Source organism: Lonchura striata, chromosome 3 (genome assembly GCF_046129695.1).
Source record: "Lonchura striata isolate bLonStr1 chromosome 3, bLonStr1.mat, whole genome shotgun sequence".
Classification (NCBI taxonomy): domain Eukaryota; kingdom Metazoa; phylum Chordata; class Aves; order Passeriformes; family Estrildidae; genus Lonchura; species Lonchura striata.
In genome coordinates, this window is record NC_134605.1 from 80,263,637 (window position 1) to 80,280,101 (window position 16,465).

Here is a 16,465-nt window from a genome sequence, read left to right on the forward strand (position 1 = left end):
TTGAAAGCCATGAAATAGTTGGTAGCAAATGTTAATCTCTCAAGATGCGTGAACCCTCTAAAAGAAACAAACACCACAGTCCTGGTTTGCATGGTGTTGACCTGAATAAGGGGATAATGTGCTTAAGCAGCTTATTCATTCTTCAGCGGCCTTTGGAAAGGGAGCGGCTCCACAATGGTTTGCCACTCAGGGTGCAGACGTGACCACTGTTCTTTTCACTTGCTGAAGGTTTCATTCTTTTGTGTCCGACACGGGTTTCTTCATACGTTGTTCCAAACGGGACCATAAAGGAACTTTTTGGGGCTATTTCATGTCAAACTGTAACGTTTGTTAAGCAGAATGCATTGAGCTGTAAAGGAATTCTGAACTCTGAGTATATAGCTGGCCAAGCTTTTCATCAGAGATGTGTTGTTGAATTAATTGTCTCTCCTTGTGAGACTTCCCAGGCTAGAAGTTTATAAATACTCCTGAAACACTGTAATAATTGTTTTAAATATTTCACATTAAATTTCAGCATCAAAGATAGGTGAATAAACTCAAGCAATGGTCCTATAAATAGAACCACTTTGGAGTTCTGAGTTTTTGTGTTGAATATAGATTTCAAGGCTCACAGACATGAAAAATGCAGAAGTAGCAAAGAGTGTAAGAGCCTATGTACATTTAAAGGCAGAACCATGGTCAGTTTAGCAGTTTTTGAACAGAGTAATGTGATGCCTATTTCTCTTGAACTTTCACAGAATCACTGCCCATCTAAACTGCCTTCTTGAAGGAGTCAGACTGATTCAGTCTGGCTGCAAAGTGTTTTAGAAACATGTCTTCAGAATTTAGAAAATAAAGGGACCAAAGATTTTTTTTTTCATTTTGAGCATTGTTTTATAAAATGAGAGAACAGACATTACTTAATAGAAAGCTTGTGGAAGCTCTTTGAAAAGAGCATATCAGTTTAGGAAGAAAAATTTAGGGGAGTTCGAATGTAATTAAGGTATTTACTCTGAATTGGACAGTGGAATATGTGGTATCCATACACAGGACATGGGATAGCATGCCAGCCTACTGGCATGGAAAACTGCAGCAAGGGGATTTTAGAAGTGAGATTACTGTTTCTGAGTCCTACTGTGATGTTTCTGACAGAGGCTCCTGAGGCTTGGCAGTTCTCCTTTCCAACCTTGTGTGCTCAGTCTGGTGGGAAGCAAGAGATGACTGGTATGGGTTCTCCAAAATTGCCTGAAGATTTCCAGTGGTTAAAAAGTTAATTTGCACTTCCTGTGAATTCATCTCCCAAATATGTAATTTTATCCTTGATTTTTCAGGTTTTCTTGAGGTAATTTTTAATAAATAGACAAACTCAAAATGGAAATGAAAAAACAATTTCAGAAATAGTTATTGACTACAAAGTTTGAAGTGATTATATCAAACAAGACTTTACAAAAGGGACAATTACTTTGACAGATATCAGATCAAACTCTTGACAATTTTTTCTGCAGTATCTAGAATAGGTACAGAATTATTATTTGGATTTTGCTGCTAGAATATTTAGGATAATGTGAATACATAGGCAAAATTATTTCTGAAAAAAATGTGCTACTTAGACATGAATGCTACAGTGCATTAGTGAAAGGAAAAAATAAATTACTTACTGTGTAATTATGTCACCTTCACTTATAAAGTAATTTTAATTTTGAGCTTTATTCATGTTTCACTTCAAAAAGCTGAGCTAAACTTCTGAATGTCTGTAAGTAATGGTTTACAAATTGTTCTGAATTGTTGATTAACTTAGCAAGCTTTATTTAGCAAGAAAATTAATATTTTAAACCTGCTTGATTTTTTAAAACATTCTAATCTTGTTTCTTTACATCTCTGTGAAAGTGGAAAGAAACGTGAGGGAGAGAAAAACATCTCTATCTATAGGTCTGTATCAGGAAGTCCTGGGGAGGCAGAATACCACCAAAGATTTTAAGTTTCATACTGAGTCAAATAATTCTTTAACAGGGGCTTGTGACCCAGAGGAATTTTTCTCAGTTTTACAATGTAAAACAAAGCTGGAATGGGAATTTAGGCACTTCTCTAAAATTCAGAAATCAGATGTCTGTTTCCCATTCTGGCTCAGGAAGAGAAAGCTTTCTATACTTTTTCCTCATTTTGCATTCTGAAGACTCTCTCTTGGAAAGACAAGTTGGTCTGTATTTTTCTTTACAATGTTTTTCTAGTTGAAGCTGATGTATGAAAAATTTCTGCCACCCTGTTGAATTTACAAATTGTTTTTGGGTGAAAAATATTTAGTCAAGCTTCTGACCTATTCTACAAGCTGTTTGGGCATGTGTGGGAGGCTTGCACACTATATACAATGAGGAAATTAGCTTATTTGTTTTCAGAGGCATGTGAGAAACAATAACAAAGAGTGTCTTTATACCTGAGAAAGCCAGTGGAAGTGTGACATTTGCTGTCTAAATTTAGTAATAAATTTATAGAAAAAAGTATAAATTTAGTAATAAGTAAGTTATAATTTGGGAATACATCAGACCTTCTAGTAGTGAAGACATGGAGCGATACCAGCTTAGTGTTTTTATGGGAAGTATGGATCATAAAGCTAAAGAAAGAAGAAATACAAGATTTAAGGAGAGACAAATTCAGAAATCATATCCAACTGATGGAACATGGATAGCTGAATTGAAGAATTATGGAATATAAACTGATAATCGAATAAGTTTGGGAGGAAAAGGGCAAAGGGTTGGTTATGTTTTGGTATATAAAACTACACGTTTTCTGAGTATCAGCTCATCAAAACAGTTGAAGTTATGCGCTCTGAGAGAGATTTGTGAAATATGATAAAATGAAGGAAAATGGCTTTTTAGAATGTCAGAGCACTTTCAGGATATAAAAGAAAAATAGAAAATTACTTACTAAAGCTTTAAAATATACTTTTGAAACCTGACATTTCAGAGTAAACTTTACTTTTGCATTTGGAAACTATACACTTCCTTTGAGACTAGGGTATCCTATTTCCTTGATACAAAAGGGTGTTTCTTTAATCTCTGTATGTTTCTTTGGTCTTACTGTAGAGGTGGATAAATTGATATGTACTTCATATGCTTGCGTTAATCCTCAAACACTGTATTTTTGTCTCCTTCTTATTAACTATGAGTGTAGTATTGTAACTTGCTCATGTAATATTTGAAACATTTTTTTTCAACAGGCATTGCTGAAAGATCCTTTGTATATTGGGCTGAGACACAAGAGAATTAGAGGTCAAGCCTATGATGATCTTCTTGATGAATTCATGGAAGCTGTGACTGCAAGGTAAGTGATATATCTGTGCTACTTATTGATGAATTCCACTGTGAACTTCATCTTGAGAGAAATAAAGGTCAATAACTTATGAAAAGATGACAGAGTTGTTAGGTTCCAGATTATTTTTATTTTGAGCGTACTATTTTACAAGTTTATAACTGCCTTAACTATTTTGAGAATACTATTTTACGAGTTTGTAACTGCCTTAACTATTTACCTTCAATATTGCAGTTCTGTCACTTATATGAGCAGCAAAATTCATCTGAATATAACTAGCTTTTCAAACTTTTTTCAAGATTTAGATTGTTAAATATTTGCCTAAAAATTTTCAGTTCCTAGTGCTGTGACTACATGATCTCTGTCTCTGTGATTTCATGCATGAGATGTCAGCAGCCTTAAAGAAGCTATCATACTTGGCAACCCCTGCCTCTGCCCCCACAAAACCCATGACAGGACTAACTTTTCAGTTTTAATTTTAAATGTCATGGTATTGGTACCAAGTCAACTCTTTCACTGCATCTCTTTTCATATACAGAAAGTAGTTAAATTTATTATTAGACTGTGATGCATAAAATAATTCTTCTTGCATGTCAAATAACACATTTGCTCATAGTTTCCTTGTTTGTTAAAGTATTTGAAGTTCTAGCTCTGCATTCAATGTGTATATCTGAAATAGCTCAGCTGCCAGGATCCTTAGAGGAATGTGTTTTCTGCATCTGCCTTCCAAAGGCAAAGCTGAGCTGTGGAACCTGGAAATACTTTCCAGCTCCTCAGTCTTGCCATGTGCCCCATCTGCATTTGAGACCTTACCTAGGCATACATAACTTCTGTTCTTTTTGCCTTGATTGCTGTGCAGAAGAAACTTGGCCAAGCAGTGGTATTAATTTCTGTGCCTGAAACCCATATTCTTTTGTGTACTACTTATACTCTTCCCCATCATCCCCACTGCCACTCCTTTGTTCATAATCTTCCTATGAAAGTTGCTGGTTTGACTCTATCCTGTTCTATGTTTGCTACTCTGCTGAATATTCCCTTACAGATAAGATTGATGCTAATAGAGTCACCTCCCCAAAACAATGTTCAGAGCATTAGAAATTGCTCTGTGATCTGTGTTTTGAGAACCTCTAACATAATGCATTCTCTAACTTGCCCTTTCTTCAAAATAAACCACTGTTCTTGATACTAAAGGAAATAATCAGAGACAAGCAGAAGATTTTCTCAGTAATTTTTGAAGGTCTGGTTGACATGTGCTTTCTACTTAAACATCTTTAGAGCTCTGTAATTTTGGGCAATTTTGAGAAATTTGTGTTTGGTTGACCTTCTGAAAGATCACTTTGTTCTCAGCTAAATCTGTCATGGTCAGCAGTGGTTGAAGTTCATGTTTGAAGTGGAACACTTAAAAATTCTAATTCCAACTTTGCTTGGCTTATTTGTGAATTGTTTTGCCTGTAGTGTGGCACATGTGTTCATTATGATACCCATACTAAGGTGAAGGGAAAAGTGATGTAGTTAAATCAAAATTGAGTTCAATTGCTCAGTAATTTTACATTTCCCTAACTTCAGATTTGTGTTTAATGTGCCGCTGTCAGACTCAGCACTTACAGCTGATTCTGGCGTAGCAGGTCTGTTAAACATGCAGGTCAGGATTCCCTTTACAAACATTGTGGTGATCTCTGTGATTGTATACTTTGGTTACATAATAGTTATTTTGTCCTTATGAACGTTTATATTATGTTTTTCCTCTTTTCACTTTTCTTGGTCTTCTGCTGGCTGTTTCACTGAGCTAGTATTTGCTTTGGTAATCTTAGATGCATGTTTGGTCTGTTAAATTTTATGTTAGTCATATTTATTGTTAGTTATTGCCATGGTGTTCCAAAAGACGCTTTCTTATTTAGCCCTGCCTAACCAGTTCTGGGAATGGTTCAGTTCTTCAGTTCAATTCTGGTGGAATCTACTGTCATGGTGTTTTCAGTACATTTCCAAGACATACATAATCATGAACATTGTAAAGCATGAGGCTGTCATGTATTTTTAATAAGTCTAAATTAAAGACAGAGTGATGACAGATATTTTCAAGTCAGAAAGCTATGTGAAATACCTATTTTAGATCTTTTTCACCTTCATAATTCTCCAGAGAGGCCAAATGCTAGCAGAAGTTAGAGCCAGGTTTTAGCAGCATTGCCTGGGAGGAAGAAGGGGTGGGCAGCAGTACAGGGTGGTGCACTCTGTGCAGGCTTTTTATTGGCTTCCAGGGAATTTTCCTAGATGTCATCTTGAATGAATGATTATTAAATTATAAAAATATAAATTTTTATAAATGTATAACTTTTATGCAGCATAATTTTTAGATTTTCATGTTGAAACATCTCCTTTATACGATGAACGGCATGATAATAAAGAAAATTATTTATTAAAAGGTATAGTTTCATTAACTGCTATATTTTCCTCCTCCTCAGCCACCTCTGTTATTAACCCCAAAAAAAGTTCTTCTTATGAAACAAAATTATTTATGAAAGAGTCAGGATTAAAAGAAAAGAAAACCCCAAACCAAACCAACAAACCCAAAACTTAAACTAATCATTATTGAAAGATTGTGGTCCAGTATCCAGTGTGCTATGATGGCAGAATGGAACTAGTACATTATGATTTTTCCCAGATGAGGGAAGGCAGAAACATGGAAAGTATCTGCATTTCTGGTGACAAAAATCCAGTGAAGAGCTTTTATTTATTTACATATGTATACATTTATCTGTTTATGTATCTATTACCAGTGCCAGCAGCTATCTCTTGAGGGCAGATACTAGAATTTCTCTGGGCATTACCAGGTGGTTCTTGCGTGTGTGTCAGTGCAGTAATTTAGAGGAACAAGAATATTCTAAGTGGAAGGAATATTTTATGACAGGAGAAGAAGACAGTTGTCGTCAGTGAAGAACATGATATCAACTGGGATTCAGACACATTTGTTAAGTTTCTGCCCTGTGAAGAAATGGGTCATAAAACATTTTATACAGACAAGTAAATTTTTCCAAATGACAAGTTGTTCCTAAATATCTCTGTTTACAGAGGAAACTTGGAGAGGAGGGATTGCTAAACAACACTTTGGTAGCTGGGATTGATCCACCAAAGCTTCCTGTGTAACCAGAGAAAATAACTCTGTTTTTATTCCAGTTCCTGTTTCTTTTCTGCTTGGCTGTGGTGATACAAAGAGAAATAGATCAGTGGCCAAGAGGTATTCATGTACAACAGTGGAAGGATTATGGAAATGCTTGAGGGGAAAATATGTAGAATGGAGACAGAACAAGAAATGAAAGGAGATGAAAAAAGCATCTTTTCAGTAGCAGGGACTTGAATTTCCTTGTCCAATGCAAGGAGGAGATTTAAAGAGTATGGGATTTTTTTCCCCATTTCAAATGATATTTCATTTTCACAAATCTGGTAAAGATAACTCCACCTTGAACCCCTCAACAGAATGTCAGATTAGGGAAGAACAGCATCCTACCAGCTTGCTTTCTGCCTCAGACCATCCCCAATAGAAGTCATTATAGCAGGCAGGGAAAATACTGACTTGCACCTCTGGCCTATGAACAGATAGGAAACTTAGAAAATGGAAAGAATCTGGTGGAATTTCCATAGATTATTTCCTTGCCTACCTACCACAACCCCAAAGAGTTGGATGGAATTACTCCTGTTATGAGCTAAACCCTGTGGATTTGTGATGTGTATGAGCAGCCCTGTATCACTGAAATGATCTTTCTCTGTGTGTGTGATGGTAGGTTTTCAATTACACTTCAAGATACAAATAGTAGTGGTGGACCCTTGAAAAGTAATGCCATGTGTCATTTACGTTCTTTTCTGTAACAGTATTTTGATTAAATCCTTCCCCACTCTTTTTATATGCTGTGCTTTCCTCAAGTTTGTGAGCTATAAACCAAGCTGCTGACAATTGTAATTCACTGTGTTCCATTCTAAATTACCATGATGTAGTCATTATTCCTAATTTGCCTGATTACATTATTCACAGATGGTAGCAGTATTTCATTTCACTTCACTTACTACTTAAAAGCAGTGTTTTATGGTAAATATGGTTTAGCTAACTTTGAGGACAACTATAAAAGCAGTATATCCACAAAATCAAAATAGAAAAATATTTTAATAGCTGTTTTCATTTAGTAGATTACATTAGAATATAGTTTAATTTGTGACTAAATTAATTAATTCATACAGCCCTTACTTTTGGCAAGAGAATGTACTGGCAAGAAGTTAACTTTAAAAGGTGCATATAGCTATGCATCATTAAGGGAGTTGTTGGACCACAGAGTCGTTCTGACAGTATGTCCAAGCACAGGTGTGGGAGCACTGCTGCCTCTGTCCTCTTTTGCACTGTAGTGGTGCAAGACCAAGACTTACATTTTGCCTGTGTATTCCCATATTGATCAATCTAAAGTGGCTGTCAGAAAGTGTGCAGAAAGAAATGCTACTGCAACAACTCCCTCCTATGGCAGACTTAGTGAAGATCCTTCTGTATAGAGATTTTTTCCCTCACTGGGACTTAGGCCCTTTGAAGCAATTTTGCAAGTCTATGAGTTCCTGCTCCTTCCACCACGCAGTGAATACTAACTTCCTAATGAGGATTGCTGCGGACAGCAGGAGATGAGAAAGGTGGGTCCTTTGGCAGTAGCCTGTAGGCTGCCTTGACTACAGCTACAATTGCTCTTTAACCTACCCTCAGTTCCTTCCTGTGCTTACATCTGAGATTCATTTCCAGTCATTGATGAGTCTGTGTTCTTCCTGAAACTACCTGGATGCAGACTTCCTTGCCCACCTAGACTCCCAGGTGAACTTCTTTATACGCACAAGATAAGACCATTCAGAAGGCTCCTTAGCTTGTTTGACTATTAAAAAAGGTTCTTGGACTAAAAAAAAAAACACATTGTGGTTTTCAACAAGGAACTGTTTTTTTGGATAATGGACAGTGCTGTAGAGGAGGAAAACTCAAATAGTTTCATAGTCAGGGTTTATTTTGTTATAATAGTTCAAGCAGCTATGATGGTTTGCCTGAGGAGATTCTTCAAATTTTGTGATTAACCATGATGACTTGTAACTGATTCCATTTGCAATATTTAAATTGTCCTCAGATGATGCCATCTCTAGGAAGCTTGTTAAGGAATCATTCCCCAGGCTGTGGTGCTTAGTGAGGTATTCTGCTTGGAATTGTCCTCACCTGCCTGTGTAGAGGAAAAAAAGAACTAAACTAACTGTACTGTGTTTCTTGAGATGGGATGTTTGTGTGCACATTTGGCACACCTTCAGTTGCCAAATCCAGGGAACTTTGACATGGAGGAAAGAAGACTTGGCAGAAGACATCTGCTTCTGTGTGTTTCGTTATGTAAGGGGGAGTAGGTGCATCACAAAAAGAAGAATGTAGGCAAGCATTTTTTTTTTTGGTTGTTTGGTTTGATTTTGTTTTGTTATTTAGTGCCTTGTTCTTCCCTTTCCTGTTGGTTTGTTTGGTGGTTGAATCATATATGATTGCTGGAAATGTTACAAATACATGCTCTACAGACTTTTTGGATGCAGTAAGTAGTATAAGGAACAGTGAGTCTGTTAGTTAAGCAAAATCATAGCAGGATAGACAGAACCTAATCACATCAAGTTTATTTGCAGAGAGAAACTTATTATTGCTTGTGATGCAAGACCTTAGAGAAATTCTTAGCAAAGATCAGCAGAGGAGCCTTGAAGAAATAAAGCCTCATTTATCCTTTAAAGAAAACAAAAATTAACAAAATCCTCAAACATGATACTGAGAGGGAACACTATTGTTTTGGGTTTTGAGATAAGATAGAGAAAGTGGGGTAATATTTTAGTATTTTTAATACGCCTCTTGTACCAAAACTGAATCTGGAGCTCAAATTGGATGTATTCATGTTCTAATAATGCTTAATTATATCCCAGACTTGCTGCAGCCATTCAAAACTCAAGAAGTGTAGAACATACTGTTCCTAGTCTTTTCTTCTCTGAACTATTTTAGAAAGGGATTTTTCAAATGGAAAAGGCCTGGATAATCTCACTTACTTTCCTTCATCTTTTATAGCTCCAGCAAATGGTGGGCAGCATTCCCAACAGAAGTTAGCTGGTGCACTGTATTGTAAATGGAGTGAATGTTGATTTATTTTAATAATTTGTGTGAGTGTAATATTTTAACAAGGTTTATATTGTTGTTACGGAAGTACAGTAGTTTTCCAGGCTGTCAGACTCAGCAGATTCTTTTTATTTTTCCTCTTTATTTTTTTTTCCCTTTTGGAAACTCTAGTAAAGTTAAATATCAAAAGTTTGGATTGAGTTCACATCAGAATGCAGTAAATTATCTGTCCCTTTTATCCCAGCTCTGTCTCTTTCCCACTAGACGTCAAGAAGTATTTTTACCTGTATTTCAGCTCTCAGAAAAACTTTCAGTCACTGATGGTCTGTCTAATTGGATTTGAGTACCTCAGTGCTTCATCTCTCTTTGGTCCTTTACCTCTACCAGAGAACAGGACTGCTGTGCTTTATTCAGAGTACACCACCCAAACTGCTGCTGCTGAGATTCCTGATCCCTGGCAGTGGATCACCCCATGCCCATGCGTGCCTCTGCTGCCTGGCTGTCTACAAATAGTAACCCATTAATAAATGCCACTGACATAACCTATTCATCATTTGGTTGTTACTGACTTGTTTTGCCTCTGGCTGATTTGGCAATAAACCATCATGGCTTACTGTTTTGTATGTCAGGTACTTGCAAATTGCTGTATAACTTGCATTTTTATACTGTTTTCATTGTAGTTGTATCCTTTTTAAAGAAACTTTAGCATGAGAGAATAGATGCATTGCCATGGATCTTCAGTGGATATCTTAGAACTGAAGTGTAGGTATTTTCATACCAAAGTATAGGTTTTTTTAAGTGTTGTCATCACTCTTTTAAAAATTGACAGTGGCATTAGCCAAAGAGCTATAGTCCCAGATTAGACAAATGGGTGTTTTCCCAGAATAAAATTATCCATACTCCTTGAAATTGTTGCAAGAGAGGGCCCATGCTAGACTCAACAACTTTTTTTAGTCTTCCTAGGAAAATTGCAGTGAAAACTTTAGTGGCTTCCCTGGCCATCCTAGAGTCCTAGCAGTAATCCATATGTCCTTGCCTAGCCATATAGTGTATGAAGTGTGGACAAACAGCGCTTCTCTTTTGGTGCTTAGCTATGGATTTAAATGCTGACTTGTAAAATACAAGTATTCAATTGTGTACTGAGGTTATGGCTGTGCTAGTGTTTCAGCTGTGCAAGCCTTGTCATATGAACCCTTTGCCAGGGTTTTGTGACTGGGATTCAAAAGCATTCCAGAGCTGAATTCTGGAGTTGTGTACATTATCAGTTGAATGCTGGGAACTGCCTCTCTCTTTCTGTCCCTGCAGTCTCTCTATACCAATTTCATGCCAATAAAGCAAACTGAGAGCTTCCTTAATTGAAGGGAGCTAAAGACTGATGCTCTTAATTGCAACATCATACAATTGATTCATTTCACTGATTCATTGTTGTTTTTTGATCTAGAGGCAAGGAGACAGTATTTGGTATATGCAGAATTTTTTACCCTTTTTGGAAATTCCAGATTCACATCTTATTTTTGCATTAGCAATCACTGGTGTTTATAAACCACTGTAAAAAATATTACCCATGGCTGAAAAATGCAATATGACGCTTCAAGCCTGCTACCATATGTAAGTGCAGTTAACTGACACTTTACAGACACTCAAGAGTGCTGCCAATGCTAACAACTTCTGAATAAATCATGTTATCTGTTTAGCTAATGTGTTTGTTTAATTGCAAAATCATAAAAGTTCTTCGCAGTTTTGTGAGTGAATTTGTTTTAACAAGATTTGATTTTGGAGTTCCAAAGGAACTGATTGTATCCCCAGAAACAGATAACAGTTATCTGGTAGGTCATCTTTATGTAACTGAGTGTGTATATGAGAGAAAAAAGGGAACACATTTTGAAAACTAGACTGAGGTATGAGTGATTCAAAGATCCTTTTTTCTTAATCCCTTATTTTTTAGATCTTGCTCATAATGTGGTTGGAAGAATTTCTCCTGCTCTCCCTGCATTGGCTCCTGCAAAAGAAAAGTCTTTACTGTTTTATCTCTGGCACCATGTCACTGATATTTCTCCTTTTAAAAATGGGACCTAACTGTGTACAAAACCAGAAAGCTGTCAAATATTATACTTTTGAAAAAGTGAGAGAATAATTAGTGAAGTACATTTCAGAATTTGGTGGATTTGCTCATCAAAAGTAATGGTTCATGTACCTGCTGATCTGTAGTAAACCTAAATGGTTACTGGAAAGAGATTGCTGGCAGGGATTGTTCAAAATGAACTATGCAGAATTTAATAAAAATGGAGTTAAGTACTGCTAGAAAAAATAAAACCTCCTTTCTAGAATCATAGAACCATAGATGATACTATTTCTGAAATACTTAGTTAAAGGACGTATAAATATAATTTGATTATAATTGCTTTGTGATTAATTTCTACTGATGTAAGTAAATTCATTTATTCTTTTTTTTTTTTTTTTTCCTATTTTAAAAGACCTTGGTGGAATAGATATTTGAGATCTTTGCTCTTGGGATAGAGCTCTGATCTGGAAACTACGTACAGGAGTTATTCTTCCTTCAACAGAACATATGAATAGAAGCAAGCCTATTTGTGTCTGTCAGATAAACTGAAATGTTGTCCTGATAGTTACTAGTAATGGAAGTCTTGAAATCTGAAGAGAAAAAAATGCAGGAGAAAAACTGTTCTTTTAATAAACCATAATCTGTCACAAAGAATTTAACTAGTGTTAATTTCCGGTAGTGTAAATGCTTTGCAAATGTTTAACCAGCTTATTTTTTGCCTAATGTCATCTGTGTTTGTGGCCCCATATGTAAGAACAGAAAGCACTTGTGCAATTCTCTGAAATCCTGCAATTCTCACAGTAATCCCATATCTCATGTGCTTTAACCAACTTCGTGAATCTCCACATTTAGCAGTAATATTTAAATCTACTTTCTTACATATACTTTGGTTGGTTCTGCACTGTTAAAATTAATGTATTCATTTATTTATTATTTAGCCTTTTTTCAGTAGGTGCAGAATAGAAAGCTTGTCTTGTTAGAGGTTTTGCATTTGGCAGCCCTGGAGTAATCTGAAAAGCTATGAAGTCCATTTCTCTGCCAGGATATCATGATCCAGACATTAAGAAATATTTTTCCACTATCAAGTTTTTATTAAAATCTTTGATTACAGTCTTGACTTCTGAAAAATTAATTTTAATATGAGCACATGTTTGACTTCTGGAATACAAAATTGCTTCAGCTGTGGGACAACAGTGATTCTACTGAAGTTATACTGAGAAAATAGTTACTTAAATGATTCCTCCTTCACATTTATACCAACTGATTTAAGAATGCCTAACATACAAAGAAATGCTTTGTTAAATTTGGTAATTATTTTAAATTTGTATAAAATAAGTGATTTTTCAGTTTAAGGCAGACTATACAGTCTAAGGACTTGTTTTCTTTTCTTTGCCAGAAAAGTATAGAAGCTGTAAATTATATATGGAAAATATTTTTAAAGAATGATATTTTCAGGATAAGAGAACTGAGTGCAGCTGGTTTTGTATATTTTCCAAATCAGATTTTGAAATGGGAACCAGCTGCTCATCTGCAGCTGTGAATTAAAATGCATGGTGGCCATTTTTGAAATAATATATCTGAGGAGTACTGGGTATGATCCTGATGTCAAATTCAGCTGCACATCCTCAATCGCATCACCACCTTCAAATGCTGCAGGCCCATAGCTTAAAGACACTGAAGGGACTTGTTGGCAAAAAACCCAGAATCAAGGAGGAGATAATGGTGTATCAAATCCACTGTGCATTTTTGACCAGCATTCTACCTGAACTACTCAGCCTCTTGCAGCTGTGCTGCTCTATTGCATTAACAGACACCTCCACTGAGCAAGCAGCTCCTAAGAATTGGTCTCTGGACGTAAGAGCTGGAACTGCTGTGCTTTTGTCCCAGATGCCTTCTCCTTTGAGCTCTACTGCCAGAGCTGCTTTGATGATGTCTGGTAGCTGCCATTCTGCTTCTCTAGGTTTTGGTTGTATTAAAGACTCCATAATTCTTATATTTTGTAACTGCACCTATTGGTATAAAACCATGTCATGGACAAAACTTTAGAGCAGAATATAGGGAAGTGGTTGCTTCATACAACTCTAGGTATGCAGGACAGAATAAGGTGCTAAACCAAATTTTTTTTTGCTCTCTGTTTGGGAGCAGGAGGTCAAATGGTCATGAGCAAGGAGCTGATCTGAATATAAACAGTTGAAGAGGTCAACAGAGCTATAGTGTTTTCTCAGTTGAGTCTTGTTGGCAGCAGTTTTGGCTCACAGAGCAGAGGTAATCTCAAAGAACCACTTAATAGAATGTGGGACAAAACCGATTTTTGACAAAGAACATAGTCTGTGCTCCAAAGAAAACCACTAACCTAGTTTTAACTTGAATAAATACAGCCACAGTTTTCAAATTTCATCTCATTTTGGTTGCCTTGCCTTCTGTCTTTGTTAGAAATCCTGCTGTGATCAGAAAAAAATAGGAAAATTCACCTAAGTAACTTTTTTTTTTTTGGCTGATAAACACAGCAGTGTTGCTGATGGAGGTTTTAAGTAATGTTCTGTGCCTGAGTATTTGAAATTATTGTAGCTCTGTAAGGTAAAATCTACAAGTGAAAAATGAATTTTAACTAAACTGCCCAGGATGTTGAGGTTTTTTTCTTTATTGCATTTCTTCTCCTGGGTTACAGAAATGATTTTGAACCAGTTGAATCATTCTAAGAGAAACGGATGAGGCTAAATTCTGCTTCTTTACAAAGAAAAATGTTTTTTAAAAAAGGCCTCAAACTCCACTCCTATGTTCAATTTTAGAAGTCAAATGTGGATGTATAGTATAAACAATAGTATCTCCTTTAGATAAGAATGGCTAGAAGAGAAAGCAGTTCCATTTTGATTGTAGTTATTTTAATTGGAAAAGAAAATGTTTTAATTTTGCTCCTTTTTTGTAGTATAATGCTTTTAAAATAGAAGGGCCTAACTTTTGGCAGAAGTAGGATGCTGGGAAATGATTGCTAGCATGCTGCTCACATATCATTCATAAAGCAAGAGGGTGCTGTGAACTAATTTTGAAGTTCTGAGCAGCACTGATGGTACCATAATAGACCTGGCTTAGATTGCTTTTGTTATTGTGAAAATTTATGGAGTTTATAGTAACCATAGACTTAACTATCACCTGTGCTAGAGACACTCTTCACTTTCAGCACCTGACACTGTGATTCAGACTGTGCCTGTAGTTGAAGACTTTGTTTAAATGTCACATTCACAGGATGTCCTTTATTTTTAATAAGGTTAATGTTTGATTTTTCTTATTTAGTTATTAGTTAATAAAGTCCAGTATTCTTCTGCAAAGGTGTCAGTTTGAAACTCCTAATGCAGATATGACTGCTATATTCTCAGAAAGAGGATGTAATAAGAGATGGTCCTCTCCTGGGGAAAATCTGGTATCTTCTTTTTGTATGCTTTCCTCTTGCGTGTGCTGTGTGAGACCACCAGTGGGTTATATCTTTTCTGCTCTAAACTGAGGTTCCTGGCTGCAAGGGCCATGATGAGTGAGAGAACTGCACCACCACTGAAGTACTGCAACTTCTATACCAGTAATGCTGTGGCTTAAGGATAGTGAAGGCATCTGGAAGAACACCTCCAAAACCCAAACCAAAACCAGAGTAAAAAAGTAATTTGCCAGATTTTGTGGATTCAAGCAGCTCTGATAGAACAGCTGATGTCAATGCATTTTTTCCCCCCTAATATGTTATAGACCTTAGTTAGGTTTTGAATGTCATGACACAGTTATCTGTGGTCTGTTTAAATTTTTTTCCTTTCTTGGTGGAGCAGGAGTAGAAGCTTTTAAAGACAATAATCTTGTGTAGTGTGATGGTGTCTTGGATTTTTTTTGCTTAACACGGCAACACCCTACCTCGCTGGTAAATGAGAAAATAAACCCCACTTCACTCTGGATAGGTTTGTTCAATCCTAATCCTACCTGTGTTCTTAGCCAATTTTGTTCCCACCTATAATTATCTCTAAGCCTTCTATGTCACAGCTGTTCTTTGTCCTCAGTTCCTGATCTGCAGTTCTAAGTCAGGTTTTCTAAACACATTGTCTTGGTTATTTAATTACTTTGTTTCATGATCTTCTAACTTCTGCTGTCTCTGTCATGCTCTGGCTGGCTGCTGTATGTCCCATGCCCTTGTTCCTTGCTTGGTTCTGTCATAGCACACCACAGTTTCCATCCTGCCCTTATTAAGGGATAAACAGATGATAACAACAACTGCTGCTTTTCAGCTTCATTAATGCTTCCTTGTTATCACTGTCCCCACTAAAAACAAGAAATATTTAAATAGCTTTTATAACTGTTTTTGTAGATCACGGAAGCATCCCAAATTTTGCTTCTAAAGCTTTGTCCCAAATGGGAGGTAAATTAAGTATTTCGTAACATTGCTAAGTACAAAGGACTCAGCAAAATACTATCCTTATAGTCTTATTTTAGAGTGATTAATACATTGTATGTAAGAAAGAGGAGACAGTTTCTTTCCACAAACATCTGTTTATGATTTAAATTCTGCAAAATATCCAAAAAAAAGCTGTGTGGTGAATACAGAGTTAGAACTTTCGCCACGTATCCTACTGTCGCAAGGACTGCTCCTATACTACTATTAATTTTGTTTGTATAATTCCAAATCTGTTATATATCACTAAATTAAAATAAAAAGTGAAAACCTGGGGACTATTTTTGTAGATTATATGTATTATTTGATTAATCCTGCAACATAAAATTGCAGTCGAAAGTATATTGTCATTATGAGTGGGCTTTACTGTAAATAGATGGGAATGTATTTCAGAAAGGTTTGCTCTGCATACCTTTTTTCCTTTTTTTGCAAGTGGATCTGTTCCTTTCCAGTGACAGATCACACCTGTTTTCCATGTAACAACCATCTGGTCTTAATGCTGGGGATGCAGACTTCTTTTTCACAGCTTGCTCAGTCTCTTCCAGTTAGGTCT

At 36.2% G+C, this 16,465-nt stretch overlaps 1 protein-coding gene across 1 annotated transcript in view; it reads left to right on the top strand.

The window, feature by feature from the left end:
• ME1 (malic enzyme 1) overlaps positions 1-16,465 on the top strand; it is a 153,222-nt gene that overhangs the window by 81,615 nt on the left and 55,142 nt on the right. Inside the window, exon 6 of the mRNA XM_021546100.3 lies at positions 3,194-3,297. Coding sequence (XP_021401775.2) covers positions 3,194-3,297 — 104 coding nt within the window. The remainder of the gene's footprint in view (positions 1-3,193; positions 3,298-16,465) is intronic.